We start from the raw sequence: 19,223 nt of genomic DNA, 5'->3' as shown, positions 1-19,223 counted from the left end.
TGATAGGGGGTGGGAGGAGGCGGGGAGAAGAAAGGAAAAAAGATGAGGAGCCCGAGGGCTGGGGTAGGAAGGGGAGGAGACAGTAAGGGTTAACAGAATTTTGAGAAATCAATGTTCATTCCACCAGGATGCAGACTCCCCAAGCGGAATATGAGGTGCTGTTCCTCCAATTTCTGGTGCTGCTCGGTCTGGCCGTGGAGGAGGCCCAGGACAGAGAGTTGCTTGCTTGCTTGCCTACTGACATGTTAAACCAAACTATTCAAAGTTCTCTGCAACATGACGCTGGACCATGAAACAATGACGTAGAAGAAATGTACAAAGAGATTTCATGGGATCAATATCAGGAAAAATTTATGTTCAACACCATACAGGGTAATAAATGACACAAAGTGCCTGAGTAACTCAGCGGGTCAGGCAAGATCTCTGGAGATCATGGATAGGTGTTATTTGGATTGGGATACTTCTTCTGGCTGATTGTTGGGGGTGGGGTGGGGGGGGGGGGGGGGGGGGGGGGGGTGGTGAGGGTGGGGGAGAGAAAGGTGGGAGAGAGGAGAGGCAGGACAAAGCGTGACAGGTAGGCACAGGTGAGGAATTGTTTGCTATGCAGATGGTTGGAACAAAGGCCAAAGATTAAAACTGAGGGTGTGAGTCAGAAGTTTGGTTTAGAAATATATCTTAGAAACAGGCCTTTCGGCCCACCGAATCCATACTGACCAGCGATCGTTCACTCGTACAGTAGTTCTATCCTACGCACTAGGGACAATTCGCAGAAGTCAATTAACCTACAAACCTGCACACCTTAGGAATGTGGGATGAAACCAGAACACCTGGAGAAAACTCACCATGGGCATAGGAAGAACATACAAAGTCCATACAGACAGCACCCGTAGCCAGAATTGAAACCGGGTCTCTGGCACTGTAAGGCAGCAACCCTATTGCTGTGCCACTATGCCGCCCAATAGGAATGAAGAGTTGTGAATTACGAAGCCCTCTGCCCACATTTCTTCCTCTGGCTTCACAATTTCAACTCTTTAATCTTTTTCTCTCAGATCTTCTATTTTAATATTTGGCCTTTGTTCTAACCATCAGCCTATAACACCCCCCTCCCCCCCCTCCCCCCCCCCCTCCCCACTCCCCCCCCCCCCCCTCCACCCCTCTCCCCCCCTCCCCCCCATCTGTATCTATCACCTGTCATCTCCTCCGCCTATCCTCTCTCCCGTCACTTATCCATTTTATGCTGACATGCTGCCTGACCCACGGAGTTGCTCCAGCATTTTGTGTTCGTTTTGTAAATCTGCATCTGCAGTTCCTTGTTTGAACATAGCAGGACCATTGACCAAACGCTTGGTAAAAGAGAATGGTGCTTCACGGGTGCCTCTGTTAAAGAGATAAATTAGAAGGTGCATCTTCAAGGTATCAAGTGAGATAGAGAGACAGGAGACTGTTGGTAGGAAATTGCAATGGTTAGAGCAGACAGCTGAAGTCATGGCAACTGTGGCCACCACAGGTGGAATGGTTAAATCTGGAGATGTTGAAGAATCATAGGAATGTAAGTTTCTTGGAGAATTATAGGGCTTGAGGAAATTATGGAGATATGGAGAGATTTGAACACAATGATCAGAAATGGAATTGCTTCCCCAGGTCAGTAAGTATGGGGACAACCGGTGAAGAAAACTTGGTGTGCTAGGTCATGAGGAGCAGTTTTGCAAGACCTCAGATTTATGGATGTTTGAAGAAGGCATGAAGAGTATGTGTAAAACCGATAACAAAGGCAACACAAGTGTTTCAACAGAATGTAAGTTGAAACAAGGCCAGAAATGGATGATGTCTTCATTTCCAAAGATGTACATGTTTGTAGGTTAATTGGCTTTGATAAATTTGTAAATTGTCCCTGGTGTGTGTAGGATAGTGTTAGTGTGCAGGGTTGGCATGGACTCGGTGGGCTGAAGGGACTGTTTCCACCATGTATCTCGAAACTCTAAACTCTGAATCTAAATAAAAAGAGGTGGTCTTGATGATGACATGGATATGTTGCTGAGGGAAAATATGTTTGACACTGTTAGGTTTTTGTATCTCCAGGTCAAGAGTTAAGATAGAGTCGCAAGTGTTTAATTGTCATACATAGTAGGGTAGGAATAATGAAATTCTAATTTGCTATAGCTTTGCAATCCTATTAACAGAATACAATAATCCATAATACAATAAATAAACAGAAAGTAATGTGAGGTATCCAGAACATAATAGTGCAAAACCAAAGTAGGGAGTGCAACAAAAACACATTCCATAGTAGATCATTGCTGGGATAGGGTTGTGGTCAGTGTTGTGCTGTTCTTGACCCTGGAGGTCACAGTTCTCAGGCTCCTCTATCTTCTTCCTGATGGTAGCAGCCAGCATGTCAGGTCATGTGGATCTTTGATGACAATAACTACTTTTGAGGCAGCAGCACCTTCTGTAAATCCTTTTGTGTTGGGGATTTCAATACCCATGGTGGACCACACAATGTCCATCACTTTTTGCATCCTTCTTCATTCATGAGCGTATAAGTCTGAACAAGGCCTTGATGCAACCATTCAGTGTGCTGTCTACTGTACATCTGCAGACGTTTGATAGCGTATTTGTGACATACCAAATCTCCTCAGTATTCAAAGGAAGTAGAGGCATTGATGAGCTGGAATGATACTGTATGGCATTTTTTAAATTCACCATTTAGCCACATATACCATGGTTAAGAAAATTAAATTTCATGCAATTCTTCCTATTATTTTTGATTATAATCATTCTTTTAGCAGAAATGTTCAATATCATGGAAATGCTTTCTCTAAAAGTGTTGCAATTTTAGGAGCTCTTGATAATTGTCTCCACTGCTGTTCCTGTCTGAAGCTTTCATATTAAAGAATAATTATAGCAAGGGCATAAGACCAAGGGAATATGGAGCATAGATTCACTTGGGCGACACAAAAGGTGACAAACTATTGCTGTGATTTGAAATTCTAGATACTACTGTATACTGGGATTATCGCAGTGGAGAAGGATATGAGAAGGATTTGTTTGAATATATTAAATATATATTTAACAGTTAAGTACAGTTTCCATTAGTGAGTCAGAAATGCATGGTTATCCATTGAAAATGAGACAAAAAGAGAGAGGCATGAGACATATTTTAACACGGTTTTTCGAGCTTTGCCTTTGGTAAAAATTCAAACAAAAATTTATTAGATACAAATTTTAAAGCCAACATTTGTGGAGAGTGGAACATCTGGATTATTATAGTAAAAATCCAGATTTAACACGTGGTTCTATAGCCTCCTTACAAAGTGTAAATGTTCATGTTTTGCAAGAAAAATCAATGATGTTTTATAGCAACATGTAATCCTATTAAAATTGATTTTTTAACAGATTTGAAACTATATAATTTTATATAAAGACATGTTGTGGACTTTACTCCCAATAGCTTGAGCTATTAAAGAAAATAATTATCTTTCTTTGACACTGTATGAAGATTAATTTAAGGAATAATCATTCCTCTTGAAACTGAGGGTTTGTTTATGAAATAGGAGTTAGGATGTGACAAACTGCACAGATTCTAAAGGGTGTATTTATTGAACAGTCATATCCCTTAAACAAACATTTCCTCTCAGATTTGTTTCTGGAGGGTGCCTGAGTAACGAGGTAGTCACTTCACTTTGTATAAAATTTAGGCTAGCACCATGCATTAATTCCTGGTTCCCAAGATTTTGATTTGATCAAATCTTGTTCCAGGTCCTAATCACATCAACAAATCAACACTCTTACTGCCATGTCTGCTAACTGAATGATTTGTTGCCTATTTTTTCTGGTACTAATAAACGTCCCTTTTCCCTTCTGTTGTTTTTGGAATATCATTCCAATCAGAATCCTGTTCAGAAATCACTGGGCCACTTATAATGTGCGCACATCAATTGAAAGTAAATTCAACTCGATGCAATTTCTGCAATATGAGTATAAATTTTGAACATATAGCTTTAACTTGATAAATGATCGGGGAAACTATTCTTCCTATTTCTATAGCGAATAGAGCAGAGTGAGGTACCACAGAGTAAAGTTCAATTGCTTTAGTGAGCAAAGTTAATGTGCAAATCAGATATAAATGGTAATGAATTCTCATTGATTCTCCACTATAAAAGGATATTTGTGCTATTGCAGAGACACACTGGATTTATACTGCTCCTATTCTGTAATGAAATAATGATAGTACAGAGAGAATGTCTAACAGAGAAATTGAGTTATTTCCCTAACTGAATGCAGACAGAATATGTAGCTGCCCAGAGGTTCATCAGCACAACTCAACTCGAGCCGACATTGCTGTTGTGCCAATGCAGGGAGAACATTTGCAAACATATAAAGTGACAGTGATGAACATCATTCATTGTCTCTAAATATTAAAATCTCAGGTTACATGCTCTGGATGTTTTGATATGCAATAAAGAGCAGGTTAGGCTCCCTGTTACCACTGATACTTGTATCATCTCCACCAGCAGATAATAGCTAAAGTCAAGACATTTCCAGATTCAGACTCAATTTTAAGATTCAATTCAAAGGTGTAATTTTAAGGAATTGAATAAGTCTTTGTATTGTTACATTAATGAAAACTAATGTGGCCAGATTTTACACTTCTGAAGTCTGACTGATTAAATATTGCGTGAGATGAGAACGAGACTTGGGCACAATGTCTTCTGCAGTTTCTAACTATTGGTTACAAATTCCAGATTAAACTGCGATTAATCTGTACAAGACAGAGAAGGATATACTATTCCAATAAGAAAGCAGGGTGGGAGCGCATTGAGGAGTGGGGGGTGGGTGGAGGGGATAGGGTGGTAGAGAATAGAACATTGATAATAGGCAACAGATTATTCAGGTAGCAGGCATGTCAATAGGATTGTTTAATTTTGAATTAGGATCATTGCTTGTCAGTCAGTGTTGTTTGGATAAGGTTGTATGAATCAAATAGAATATTATTTTAAGAGCAACATATATCTTCAGTGGAAAATAAAACTATAGCACATATTTAGACTGGAGACAAACATTGTCTTCATCAGACAGTCACCATAGATATAACGATATGTACTAGTATAAGTAAAAAGCACTTGTAGAGTAATGGTCGCATCATTGTTCTCATATAACAATTTTTTCAATGTTATGCATAGTAGTTTTACAAATAAATATGTTTTTTTACATGTTCGCAATTTGGTATTTATGTGAATAATAAACAATATTAGTTTCCGCATTTATTAGTTGAATTGAAGTGAGTATATCACTTCAGCGTTGACCTGAAGGTGTTATTAACCTGCTATGGCAGAAGTCAAAGGCAACCATGTATTTTTATTTTGTCAATGTTGTGTTTGCCGTTGGCTATTATGACACAAAGAACAAAATGAAAATGAGGAGCAATACTAAGTTACAGAGGATTCACCCATTCTAGAAGCCTAGACCATTGTGTTCCTGATCAGGTCAGAGACCCACAATATCCAGAGGCTCTGAATTGGAGCTAAGAATTTAAATGTTGCTACAGTGGCTTGCAAAAGTATTCATACCCCTTGAACTTTTCCACATTTTGTCACGTTACAACCACAAACGTAAATGTATTTTATTGGGATTATATGTGATAGACCAACACAAAGTGGCGCATAATTGTGAAGTGGAAGGAAAATTATACATGGTTTTCAAATTTTTTTACAAATAAAAAACTGAAAAGTGTGGTGTGCAAAAGTATTCAGCCCCCTTTACTCTGATACCCCTAAATAAAATCCAGTGCAACCAATTGCCTTCAGAAGTCACCTAATTAGTAAATAGAGTCTACTTGTGTGTAATCTAATCTCAGTATAAATACAGCTGTTCTGTGAAGGCCTCAGAGGTTTGTTAGAGAACATTAGTGAACAAACAGCATCATGAAGCCCAAGGAACACACCAGACAAGTCAGGGATAAAGTTGTGGAGAAGTTTAAAGCAGGGTTAGGTTATAAAAAAATATCCCAAGCTTTGAACATCTCACGGAGCACTGTTCAATCCATCATCCGAAAATGGAAAGAGTATGGCACAACTGCAAACCTACCAAGACATGGCCGTCCACCTAAACTGACAGGCCGGGCAAGGAGAGCATTGATCAGAGAAGCAGCCAAGAGGCCCATGGTAACTCTGGAGGAGCTGCAGAGATCCACAGCTCAGGTGGGAGAATCTGTCCAAAGGACAACTATTAGTCGTGCACTCCACAAATCAGGCCTTTATGGAAGAGTGGCAAGAAGAAAGCCATTGTTGAAAAAAAGCCATAAGAAGTCCTGTTTGCAGTTTGCCACAAGCCATGTGGGGGACACAGCAAACATGTGGAGGAAGGTGCTCTGGTCAGATGAGACCAAAATTGAAGTTTTTGGCCTAAATGCAAAACGCTATGTGTGGCGGAAAACTAACACTGCACATCACCCTGAACACACCATCCCCACTGTGAAACATGGTGGTGGCAGCATCATGCTGTGGGGATGCTTTTCTTCAGCAGGGACAGGGAAGCTGGTCAGAGTTGATGGAGCCAAATACAGGGCAATCTTGGAAGAAAACCTGTTAGAGTCTGCAAAAGACTTGAGACTGGGGCGGAGGTTCACCTTCCAGCAGGACAACAACCTTAAACATACAGCCAGAGCTACAATGGAATGGTTTAGATCAAAGCATATTCATGTGTTAGAATGGCCCAGTCAAAGTCCAGACCTAAATCCAATTGAGAATCTCTGGCAAGACTTGAAAATTGCTGTTCACAGACGCTCTCCATCCAATCTGACTGAGCTTGAGCTATTTTGCAAAGAAGAATGGGCAAAAATTTCAGTCTCTAGATGTGCAAAGCTGGTAGAGACATACCCCAAAAGACTTGCAGCTGTAATTGCAGCGAAAGGTGGTTCTACAAAGTATTGACTCAGGGGGGCTGAATACTTTTGCACGCCAAACTTTTCAGTTTTTTATTTGTAAAAAAACCATGTATCATTTTCCTTCCACTTCACAATTATGCACCACTTTGTGTTGGTCTATCACATAAAATCCCAATAAAATACATTTACGTTTGTGGTTGTAACGTGACAAAATGTGGAAAAGTTCAAGGGGTATGAAAACGTTTGCAAGCCACTGTACCTGCACCATTGGTCACCCTTGACAGCATTGGTCTCAAAAGCCCCCCAATGTTATTATATTTATTCATATTTTAGGATTTGGACATCACCAACAGGCCAGAAAACTATTAGACATCCATCCACATTTGCCATTTAGAAGCAGTGGTGAACCACTGTAATCCTTCTGGTGAAAATAACCCAGGATGTTGCATGGAAAGGAGTTATAGGACTTGGACCCAGCAAGGATGAAAGATTGGCAACTTAATTCCAAGTCAGATTAATGTGTGACTTCAAAGGAAACTTGTAGGGTGGCGATGCTCATAGGCACCTGTTGCTCGTGTCCATCCTGGTAATGAAACGTGGGTTTGGCGGTGCGGTTAGGGTAGCCTAGGTGAGTAACTGAGGTACTGACGGGCCTGATTCCATGCTGTATAGTTCTATGACTCAATGAGTATTTGGCCAACTTATCCTTGACAACCAAGTTGGCATTCTGGGCCAGTCCCATTTACCTGCATGTGGTCCACATCTCTTGAAGCACTTCTGGTCCATATAGGTGTCCAAATGCTTTTTGTAAGTTGTAACTGTTTCTCCTCTAATACTTCCTCTTGCAGTTTGTCCAAGATATAGACTACCCTTTAAGTGAAAGCATTGCCCTGAGGTCCCTAAATTATCTCTGCTCTCACCTTAAGTCTGTGGCCTTTTCTTTTAGAATACTTTTCTCACTTGATCCATGGGGTCAAGGAAAGAGAGTTCATGTTACGGCCCTGTTTCTACCAATCTTTCCACCACTACGCACAAGAAGAACAAGAAGCGCAAGACGTCATTGTATGCAGATGCCGAGAAGTGTGTTCAGCTCTGGCTGAACTATTTCTAATCTTGTGGTGTGGACTCGATAAGAAGAAGACTTGATCCATGCCACATGACATCCATTTCTTCTATCTTGCTCCTCATTTGTGCCGAGTGGATGACAGATATTCTTTAAGGTTTTCAGAGGTGAATCACGTACCCAAGGATACCCAACCTCTTACCTACTACTGTATGTGGATGGTCCACTTGAGTTTCAAATTGTTGGCCATCCAGGATGTTTATGGTAGTTGACTAAATGACAGTAATGGCACTAAATGTCAGAGCTGCATGATTATACCTCTCCCATTTTGGAGATGGTCACTTTTAGGGCAGCATGGTGGTGCAGTGGGAAAGCTGCTGCATTACTGTGCCAGAGACCCCGGTTCAATCCCGACTATGGGTGTTGCCTGCGTGGAATTTGTACATTCTCCCCGTGAGCATGTGGGTTTTCCCCGGGTACTCTGGTTTCCTCCCACACTCCAACGACGTGAAGGTTTGCAGCTTAATTTAGCTTTGTGAAAAATCAACAATTGTCCCTAGAGTGTTGGTCCCTAATGTTATTGTAAGGGGGTCGCTGGTTGGTATGGACACGGTGGGCTGAAGGGCCTGTGTCGCCGCTGTATCTTAAAGCTGAACTGTATCTCTAAAGTAAACTTTTGTGTAATTAATATTATTACATTATAACATTATTTGCCACGTCCAGTCCAGATTTAGTGTTGTATAGACTTTGCAGCTGCTTAATTTGCTGAGGAGTAGTGAATGGATTGAACATTGTAGATGTCATCAGCAAACATTCTCAGCTCTGAAATTATAGTAGAAGGAAAATCACCAATGAAACTTTCAAACATGGCTGAGCCTTGGACATTGACCTGAGAAACAACCTAAATTGATGTTCTGGACTAAAATGATTAATTGGCATAAAAAAGCAATCATTTTCCAATTTGAATGGTGTGTCTCGAACAATAGAACAGTTTTCTTCTTGATATGCTCTGAATAGTCAAGTGCTGCCTTGATGTCCATGCCAGATGCTAGAGTCTTTGGGCTATGTTGGATAAGATGTGTGCTTGATAGCACTGTTGATTACTTGATAGCAGATGATTGAAAATAGACTGATTTGGTGATAATTAATCTTTTTGGATTTTCTCTGGTTCTTCCAGGCACTTGTCTATGCAGTTTTCCAAATTATTGGGTATGTACCATTGAATGAGAACAGCTAAAAGAAAGAGGCATGGCTCTTTTTTGGAAATCTTCTGTTCTATTGCCAAAATATTGTTTGTTCTGTAATCCTTGCTGTATCCAGGTCCCTCAACTTTTTCTTGATACCATGTGGAGTGAATCGAATTGGCTGTAGTCTGTTTTTGGGGGATCTCAAGAGGATGAAAAGAGGGATCATTCACTTGGGACATTAGGCTGAACTTAGTTGTGAAAACCGACTTTAGCATTTGTGTGCAGGGTCCCACCATTGCTGAGACTGGGGACATTCCCATTGGCACAATAGGGGTGCCACACAAAATGATAGAATGTATCCTCAGTATGAAGATGATATTTCGACTCCACAGGACTATGTGGTGGTTACTCCTCCCAGTGCCATCAAGCAGATTTGTAACTACCATAGGGAGATTAGCATAAAACTAAAAGTGAAGGCATGTAACATTGCATAGATTAGTGTGAAGCTGGAAGATTGGGGAGCTTTTAAAAAACAACATTAGGTAACTAAAAAGGCAATACGGGGAGAAAAGATGAAATACGAAAGTAAGCTAGCCAATAAAATAGGGTTACAAAAATTTCTTCAGGTATATAAAGTGTTTAGAATGAGGCAAGAGTAGACGTTGGACCATTGGAAAATGATGCACGAGAAGTGATAATAGGGGAATAAAGAAATGGCGGAGGAATTGAATATGTTTTTTGCATCAGTCTTCACAGTGGAAGACACTAGCAACGTGCTAAAAATTCAAGAGAGTCAAGGTGTGGAAGTTAATGGAGTGGCTATCACTAAAGAGAAGGTGCTTGGGAGCTGAAAGGTCTGAAGGTGGATGAGTCACCTTGACAGGAAGGGCTGCACCCCAGGGTTCTGAAAGAGGTAGCTTTGTAGATTATGGAGGCGGTAGTTGTAACTTTCAAGAATCACTGGAGGCAGGGGTGGGTCCGGATGACAGGAAAATTGCAAATATTACTCCGCTGTTCAAGAAGGGAGGCAGAAGAGTGGAAACCATAGGCCAGTTAGCCTGACTTCAGTGGTTGGTAAGAATAGAGTCCATTATAAAAGATGAGGTTTCTGAGCACTTAGAAGCACACGATAAAATAGACTGAAGTCAACAGGGTTTTGTTAAAGGGAGATATTGCCTGATGAACATGTTGGAATTCTTTGAGGAAGTAAATAGCAGCATAGACATAGGAGAGTCGGTGGATGTGGTTTACCTGGATTTTCAGAAGACCTTTGATCAGGTGCCACACATGAGGCCATGGTATCAGAGGGTATATATTAACCAAAGATCCTATAGCAGAGGCTATAAGATCTTTGATATTAACATAGATAGCAGGCTGGCTGGATAGCAGAAGACAGAGAGTGGCAATAAAGGTTTTTTTTCTGGTTGGCTGCAGGGGTCGGTGCTGGGACCGCTACTCTTCACGGTGTAGGTAAAATATTTGAATGAGGGAATTGAGGCTTTGTGGCAAGTTTTGCAGATGATACGAAGATAGGTGTAGGGGGAGGTAGTGTAGTGAAATCAGGGACTCTGCAGATGGACTTAGACAGGTTGGGAGAGTGGGCTGAGAAGTGGCAGATGGAATACAGTGCAGCAAAGTGTGGAGTCATGCATTTTGGTAGTAGGAAAAAAGGCGTAGACTATTTTATAAATGGGAAGAGAATTCAGAAATCGGAGATGCAAAGGGACTTGGGATGCAGGATTCCCAAAAAGTTAATTTGCGAGTTGAATCGGTAAGGAAGGTGAATGCAATGCTAGCATCTATTTCGAGAGGGTTACCATATACAGACAGTGATGTAATGCTGAGGCTTTATAAGGCACTGGTCAGACCACATTTGGAGTATTGTGAGCAGTTTTGGGCCCCATACCTGAGGAAGGATGTGCTGGCATTGGAGAGGGTCCAGAGGAGGTTTACGAGAACGATTCCAAGAATGATTGGGTTAATGTATGATGAGCATTTGAAGGTGCTAGGCCTGTGCTCGCTGGAGTATAGAAGGATGAGGAGGACCTCATTGAAACTTATTGAATAGTGAAAGGCCTGGAAGGAAGGAATGTGGAGAAGATGGTCTAGAACCAGAGGCCATACCCTCAGAATAAAAGGAAGTACCCTTAGAAAGGAGATGAGAAGGAATTTATTTAGTCAAAGGGTGGTGAATCTGAGTCAGCCTTAGTCTACCTCACGACAGTGGGGAGAGGAGTTGTACAGTTTGATAGCCACAGGGAAGAAGGATCTCCTGTGGCATTCTGCCCTGCATCTTGGTGAAACCAGTCTGTTGCTGCAGGTACTTCTCAGGTTGCCCAAAGGTTCAAAGGTCTGTTTATTGTCACGTGTACTAATTAAGGTACAGTGAAACTCAATTACCAGGTAAAGATTTAAAAGGAATCCAAGGTGCAACGTTTTCACACAGAGTGAAGTGGATACATGGAATGGGCTGCCACAGAAGGTGGTTGATGCGGGACAAATACAACCTTTAAAAATAACTTGGATAGATCCGTAGATATGAAAGTGTTGGAGGGATATGGGGCAGGTATAGGCAAGGTGGACTATTATGCAACTTGTCGGCATGGATGAGTTGGACTTGTTTCCATGCAGCATAGCTGTATGATTCTACAACTGTTACTTTCTTTACCACACATCTAATTAACTATTGATCGCAAAGGCAAAGGAAAACAGAGATTTTTTGCAAATATTCTAATTTCAAGTACTTGTACACAAAATGCTGGTATGTTGGTGCAAAACCAAGAATGATATACAGGACATACAGAGTGTCTGGATGAGTGATCAATCTTATAATTCCTGGATGAGTGGTAGGGTCTTACTTTGGTGGATTGCTCAATGCTTTTGACAGGTCGTGCTTACTGGTACAGTATACGATATGTTTAACTTACAACCCAGTGGTATGAATATTGATTTATCTAACTTCAAGTAACCCTTGCACCCCTCTCTCTCCGTCCCTCCCCCACCCTAGTCATTGTACTAGTTGCACAGGCGTCCTGGTGAGTTTCGTTGTCTGTATAACTCGTTTTCACTTAGCCCACAGCTAACAATGGATCCTTGATGATTCTTTTTTGCTTATCTTTCATTTCTGTGTTCTATATCTATCTATATCACTGTCGATATCTCTCGTTTCCCTTTTCCCTGACTCTCAGTCTGAAGAAGTGTCTCGACCCGAAACGTCACCGATTCTTTCTCTACAGCGATGCTCCCTGCCCTGCTGGGATACTCCAGCATTTTGTGTCTATCTTCAGTGTAAACCAGCATCTGCAGGTCCTTCCTATACAATATGTTTGTTCTGAGAACAAAGTAATAGACAATAGGTGCAGGAGAAGGCCATTCGGCCCTTCGAGCCATTTAAAAATATTCCTCCTGTGCACCTCCTGAACTCTACCTTATTTTGTTCACCATCATGTATGGCATCTAATGTTGCAAATCCACAAAGCAATGATATTTCTCAGTATTTATTGTCTGAATATTTGCTTGAAAGGAACCCATGCATTGTGTCTTTGCTCTACCAGAACTCCTAAACCCATGAAGCTGTAAGATATGCTTCTGCTCTGCCTATGACCCATTTTACAAATGTTTCTGCAGATATCACATGTTCAGTGGCAATCTGCCATGTTATGCCATGTGAGAAATGCCTGTTCATTCTTCCCACACATTTAAAGTAAGCTTTCAATATAATATGCAAAGAGATGTATGATTTCACATTGCAATGGTTCAGCATTAGAGTACGTCCACAGAATGTTCCCCATACAGCTGAGTAAGATCTTCAGTTTAAAGCAGCATCTGCAGTTCCTTCTTCCACATGAGATGGGCACCATTCTAGATCAGCTGAATGTATTTAAACTGTAACATGCTTTCCATGTTGAATTGTCCCTTGCTCCTTCTCTCATTGTCCATTGCACTTATGCTGATGCTGGATGTGTTCAGATGGTGGATGCTATTTAATTGACAAGCGAGCAACTGGGTTCCCTTGCAAACACATCTGCCATAGAAACAGCAAATAGGACAAATGGATGAAAAAAATCACAAAGTCCTGGAGTAACTCGGCAGGTCAGGTAGTTCTCTGGAGAACATGGAGAGGTGATAATTCAGGCCGGACTCTTCTTTAATCTGATTTACTCCAGCACTTTGTGCCTCTTTTTGTAAACAAGCATCTGCAGTTCCATGTATCATCTCTCTCTGTTATTTTCAGTATCATATTATTATTATTAAATATACAAGCTCTGAATTAGTAACAAGAGTTCAATGCATAAAATATTCAGATAGCATGCTTTGGGCCACAAGGCAAGACTTGATTAGTAAGCTTGCAGATGAGAGGTGGTATCATAAACAGATAAGAAGGTTTAAAGTGAGAGGAGCAAGATTTAGGTTTAGGTACGAGTTTATTATTACCACGTGTGCTGAGGTACTGTGAAAACAGAATAGATAATACGATACATAATACAAAATATAATCAAGTCTAACAATAAACTGCAATATGAAATGTAATCAAGTCTAACATAAGTGCAATATATAGAGCAAAGGAGGTGATACAGACTGCAGAATATAGTTGTCAGCATTGCATCAGCTCCATTGACAAAGTCCAATGTCTGCAATGTAAGTAAGTAAGCTTTCTTCACTGCCTGCTGCACTGCATGCCTACTTTCAATGATGGTGTACCATGACACCCAGGATGCAACGAGACCTGGGTGTCACGGTACACCAGTCATTGAAAGTAGGCATGCAGGTGCAGCAGGCAGTGAAGAAAGCGAATGGTATGTTAGCATTCATAGCAAAAGGATTTGAGTATAGGAGCAGGGAGGTTCTACTGCAGTTGTACAGGGTCTTGGTGAGACCACACCTGGAGTATTGCGTACAGTTTTGGTCTCCTAATCTGAGGAAAGCCATTCTTGCCATAGAGGGAGTACAGAGAAGGTTCACTAGACTGATTCCTGGGATGTCAGGACTTTCATATGAAGAAAGACTGGATAGACTCGGCTTGTACTCGCTAGAATTTAGAAGATTGAAGGGGGATCTTATAGAAACTTACAAAATTCTTAAGGGGTTGGACAGGCTAGATGCAGGAAGATTGTTCCCAATGTTGGGGAAGTCCAGAACAAGGGGTCACAGTTTAAGGATAAGGGGGAATTCTTTTAGGACCGAGATGAGAAAAACATTTTTCACACCGAGAGTGGTGAATCTCTGGAATTCTCTGCCACAGAAGGTAGTTGAGGCCAGTTCATTGGCTATATTTAAGAGGGAGTTCGGTGTGGCCCTTGTGGCTAAAGGGATCAGGGAGTATGGAGAGAAGTCAGGTACAGGATACTGAGTTGGATGATCAGCCATGATCATATTGAATGGCGGTGCAGGCTCGAAGGGCTGAATGGCCGACTCCTGCACCTATTTACTATGTTTCTATGTTTCTATGTAAGTAATTTTAAATTATATAGCACTTTAAAATCAAATCACTTTGAAGCCAAAGTGTTTTACAGAGAATAAATCAGATTACCATACACCCATATAAAATAAAAAAATTAAAAAGACACAACACACTATAGAATTTAACATGAACGTCCCCCCACAGCAGAATCAACACTTTTCACTGTGAGAGAAGGCACTAAAAAGGGGTAGAGGTGAATCAGATAGTATCCTAGCTATTGGAAGGATTGTTCAGAAGCCTGACAACAGAGGAGACAAAGTTGTTTCTGAGATTAGTGTGCATACATTCAAGCTTATGTACCTTATGCCAGACAGGAGTAGGGAGAAGAAGGAATGACCAAGGTAGGACAAGTCTTTGCTTATGTTGGCTACTTTTCCAAGGCACCGTGAAGTGCAGATGGAGTCAATAGTGGTAAGTCTGATCTGTGTGTTGGACTGGGCTACATCTACAGCTCTGCAATTTCTTGGTGTCTTGGGCAGAGCTGTTCCCAAATCAAGCTATGATGCTACCCAACAGTATGCTTTTTATAATGCATCTGTAGATGTTTGTAAGAGTCATTGGACACACGCTGAATTTCTTCAGTGGAGGAAGTATTGCCAAGTGCCTACTTTGCTGCCACGTCAATGTGGTTGGTCCATAATAGATCATTGGTAATTTTGAAATTTGAAGCTCTCAACCATTTCCACTTTTGATGCTGATTGGGGCATGTACTCCAACATGCTTCCTGAAGTCCATGATGGGCACCTTCCTGACATTGAGGGAGCGATTACTGTCCTGAAACCATGTGACTAAATTCACTATTTCCCTCCTGTAATCGGTCGCGTCATCGTTAGTGACCCGGCCCACCACCGTGCTGTCATTTGCAGACTTGTAGATGGAATTAGAGGCGAATTTGGACGTACACCCCTTAGTGCAAGGTAGTATGGTCGGGGACTGAGAACGCATCTTAGGAATTTGAGGGGCACTTTTTTACTCAGAAAGTGGATGGTATATGGAACGAGCTAACAGATGAGGAAGTTGAGGCAGTTACCATAACATCACTTAACAGACACTTGGACAGGTACACGGATAGGAAATATTTAGTGGAATATGAGCCAAACGGGGAAGGGGGGTGAGACTAGCTTAATGGTGAGATTATATTTTCTTCGGTATGGACGAGTTGGACCGGCCAGTTTCCGTGTTCTATGGTTCTAAGCCCTGAGATGGTGAATAAAATATACATCGTGCTGGAGTAACTCAGCAGGTCAAGCAGCATCTCTGGAGAATATGGATGAATGACGTTTCGGGTCGGGACCCTTCACCAGACTGAGGATTTATATGATGTATTGTCTTCCAAAATCTCTTCTGAACAGATACACTTTCCCCCTCCCCTAGGAGCGAGCTGTTTTACGTTTCAGTGTTCAGTTTGATCCATGCGGCGATTTCTGGCAAATACAGATATAACAGTAACAACTCATGAAACAAAGTCTTTTGACCTACGGTAGTTTCTCCTTGCCGAGCTTTCTCTCTCACTCTAGGTATATATGTAGACGGTAATACTGAAACTCTCGCTATTTCATTCCTATATCCATGCAAATATTTCTCCATTGCAGTACATATCAGCCATATACTTCTGGTGAACATAACATTTTCGGCTGACCAACACAATCATCATGCTCTTTTTTCATCCCCCCCCTCCAATCTCCGGAACAAAAGCTTGCATTTCTTCACAGTGTAATTTACCGCGATTCCGGATTCTGGTTGAAAATACTGATTTAGACACAAAATGCTGGAGTAACTCAGCGGGCCAGGCAGCATCTCTGGAGAGAAGGAATGGGTCAGGTTTCGGGTCGAGACCTTTCTTCAGATGGTGTCATGGTCGGCAGAAACTGGACTGCGAACCAACATTTCAAGGAAGCTTGTTTGGGTTAAGCATTTGCAAAACTAACCGAGAAGCTTTTAAAGCCTCGCTATTCGTTAGCTTCATATTTCCGTTGACCGAGAGTCTTTGGTCGATGTAATTAACGCGTGTCTTCTGTTCGTTGTCAGAAATAATTATGAAACGTACATGGATTCGGAGCGTAGCCCTTTGTAATAAACTTTAATGGACCCATCTACAATGCTTCTCGCTTGTTTAAGTCAATAGGAGGGGTTTGGCATACAGATCTAAGCGTTATCTTTGGATGCCGTGCCTGTGAATTAATGCGTACGGTTCTGTGCGCAAACTTAAAGTGCGGAACAAAACATAGCTACAAGAAAAACATGTAGGGCGTTTGTGCTGATGGCTTTTTGTATTTGGGTTGTGTAGTATGTGGATTAGTGTGTTGATTATTTAACGGTTGAACGATGGAAGCATCATAAATACAAGAAGTGTAGGAAAATGATAGGGCGAAGAGTAAATATTAAATGAAAAGTCTAAAATACTTTAAAAAAAAACCCACATAGACATCCGGACTTCTTCTGCAAGCTGACTTTCGACTTGAAGGTAAAGGTTATCAGACACAATGGCCGCCCGACATTTGCCGCAAAGGGTTTCCTAGTCAGAACCACGCTATACCTCACTTCACCTCACCAAAGCTGACAACCGTTCTGAGTATCAGATTCCCCCACGAAGCACCCACGGAGCATCAGATTCCTCCACAAACTCGCGCAAGTCGCCGTTTAATTTTGTTTTTGCAAAAGCAGTAATGATTTTTTGCTGGCTATATAAATTAGCGAGTTGTCGAATTATTCGAGTGTGTGGGGAGCAAAGGATGACAACTTCATTCGGTGACAGATATCATTTCAACACCAAGATAAAGTGAGCCATCATAAAAAAACATCGGTTCCCAGTCTATCATTGTGTTGTTGAGTTTAACAATCGTGCCGTTACTGTTAATCTTAAACCAAGAGCGAACTTCAAGTTTATTACGACAACCTGATACGCCTTTAAAATCAAGCCCAGCTTCTTACATCTAAATCTAAATCGCTAATCAATGTTTAAAAAAAAAGCATCTATTTCTAACCCTTAATTATATCATATTGATAACTAAATACTAAACCCCAATCCTTGCATAAAATACTCATCTCAAAAGACCTGGATCTAATTCTAATATTGAATTTAATTCTCAATAAAAATCACTTTCTGCAATCCCTCAACCAAGGGCTAATAAACTCGAAATTCTTGTGTCTCCATTTTGCTCAAACCTCCAAACAAGATGGTCACTTCTGCTTAAACTAATTCCAAAATAAAATAGCAATGTTCTTATCCTTCACTATAGTTATCATGATTGTTATAATGCAATCATATCGACCCCACCCCCTTCATAATCCTAGCCGAAATAACTGTAAACTCAAAAAGATAAGGTAATTTACATGAATTGTCAACCGATTCTTCACCATATCCTGAACAAAAGATTGCGAATCTAATTAAGTTAGTCCCAAAATAAATCTTTGCTGAATCTACTCTAATGGTGATGTTGTTGACTGAATGGGAATTGTGCCAAAATCAGTGTTCTTTTTCTTTTCCTTTTAAAGTGTGAATTTTGTTGGCAAATTGCAGAATAATAGTGTTTAATTGCACTGTGCATACCTAATTTATAACACATTCTTACATTTACAGCGATCACACAGATACTAATAACTGCAAAGTAATATGTATTCTTTACTAATGCAAATTGCTTTATTACAAAATAATGTTAGTTGGACTCATTTCATTTCTATCTGATGGATAGGACAGCTAAGTACATTGAATAAACATAATTGGTTTAAAGTTCATAGCTACATTTGACACCAGGCATATTATTTAGATAGCTACCATGTGTTGCCTCTAAGATACCAGTGATACGGCAACAGAACCGCCTAAATTCGCGATTACGTCCAGTAGACATAGAGCAAAGAAATGAAGGACAACATTGTCCTTCAAATGTGCTATGTAATTGGAGAGAGTATTTAAAACTGTACATCGCGGGGGTGATGTATTGCTGTTAACAGGTTTATCATTAGGACGGCTATGGAACAATTTGAAGTGATAAATTAAAAGTATCACGAGTATTGGCACGGAGAAAAAACATATTGGCTAAAGTGCGATTGTTGCTGCTATACAGCTACCAATATGTTGAAGTGTAGTGACAGCCGTGCGTGTATAATTACAACCATCGATAGCTAAAGAACTCATAATATAAAATCGTTATACTTAATCGTATATCCCAATCAAACAAATCAAATCTCATGCTAGAGCATTGGGACATTAACCAGAAATGTATTCTTCCGAATAAGTGTACTGGTGTTTTCTATTTCTAGGTGGCGAGGGAGGAGCGGAGAGCCTGCTTCTCCACGGCCCTTTCACCAGGAAGCCTAAGCGGATTCGAACAGCGTTCTCACCGTCCCAGCTCCTTAGACTAGAGAGAGCTTTCGAGAAAAACCACTACGTGGTGGGCGCCGAGCGAAAACAATTAGCAAGCAGCTTGTGTCTCACGGAAACCCAGGTAGGAATATGGAACTACATGGGCCATGGTGGGGGATACCTGGAGCTGGCAAAAAAGAAACGCGAGCTGAGTGGGAGAGGATAAGCGGGTGATAAGAAAACGGTCTTTATGCAACGATTTGGAACGACGTGGAAGCAGTAATTACTGGGGAGGATAGATGCATGTTTGACAATGAAATGCT

The 19,223-nt window shown here is 41.0% G+C and overlaps 1 protein-coding gene across 1 annotated transcript in view; it reads left to right on the top strand.

Annotated features, from left to right (window-relative positions):
- LOC116978509 (homeobox protein EMX1-like) overlaps positions 1-19,223 on the top strand; it is a 40,152-nt gene that overhangs the window by 6,115 nt on the left and 14,814 nt on the right. The window contains exon 2 of the mRNA XM_033029690.1: positions 18,858-19,042. Coding sequence (XP_032885581.1) covers positions 18,858-19,042 — 185 coding nt within the window. The remainder of the gene's footprint in view (positions 1-18,857; positions 19,043-19,223) is intronic.

Source organism: Amblyraja radiata, chromosome 11, assembly GCF_010909765.2.
Source record: "Amblyraja radiata isolate CabotCenter1 chromosome 11, sAmbRad1.1.pri, whole genome shotgun sequence".
Classification (NCBI taxonomy): Eukaryota; Metazoa; Chordata; class Chondrichthyes; order Rajiformes; family Rajidae; genus Amblyraja; species Amblyraja radiata.
Note: the sequence above shows the minus strand (reverse complement) of the source record. Positions and strands in the feature narration are given on the sequence as shown.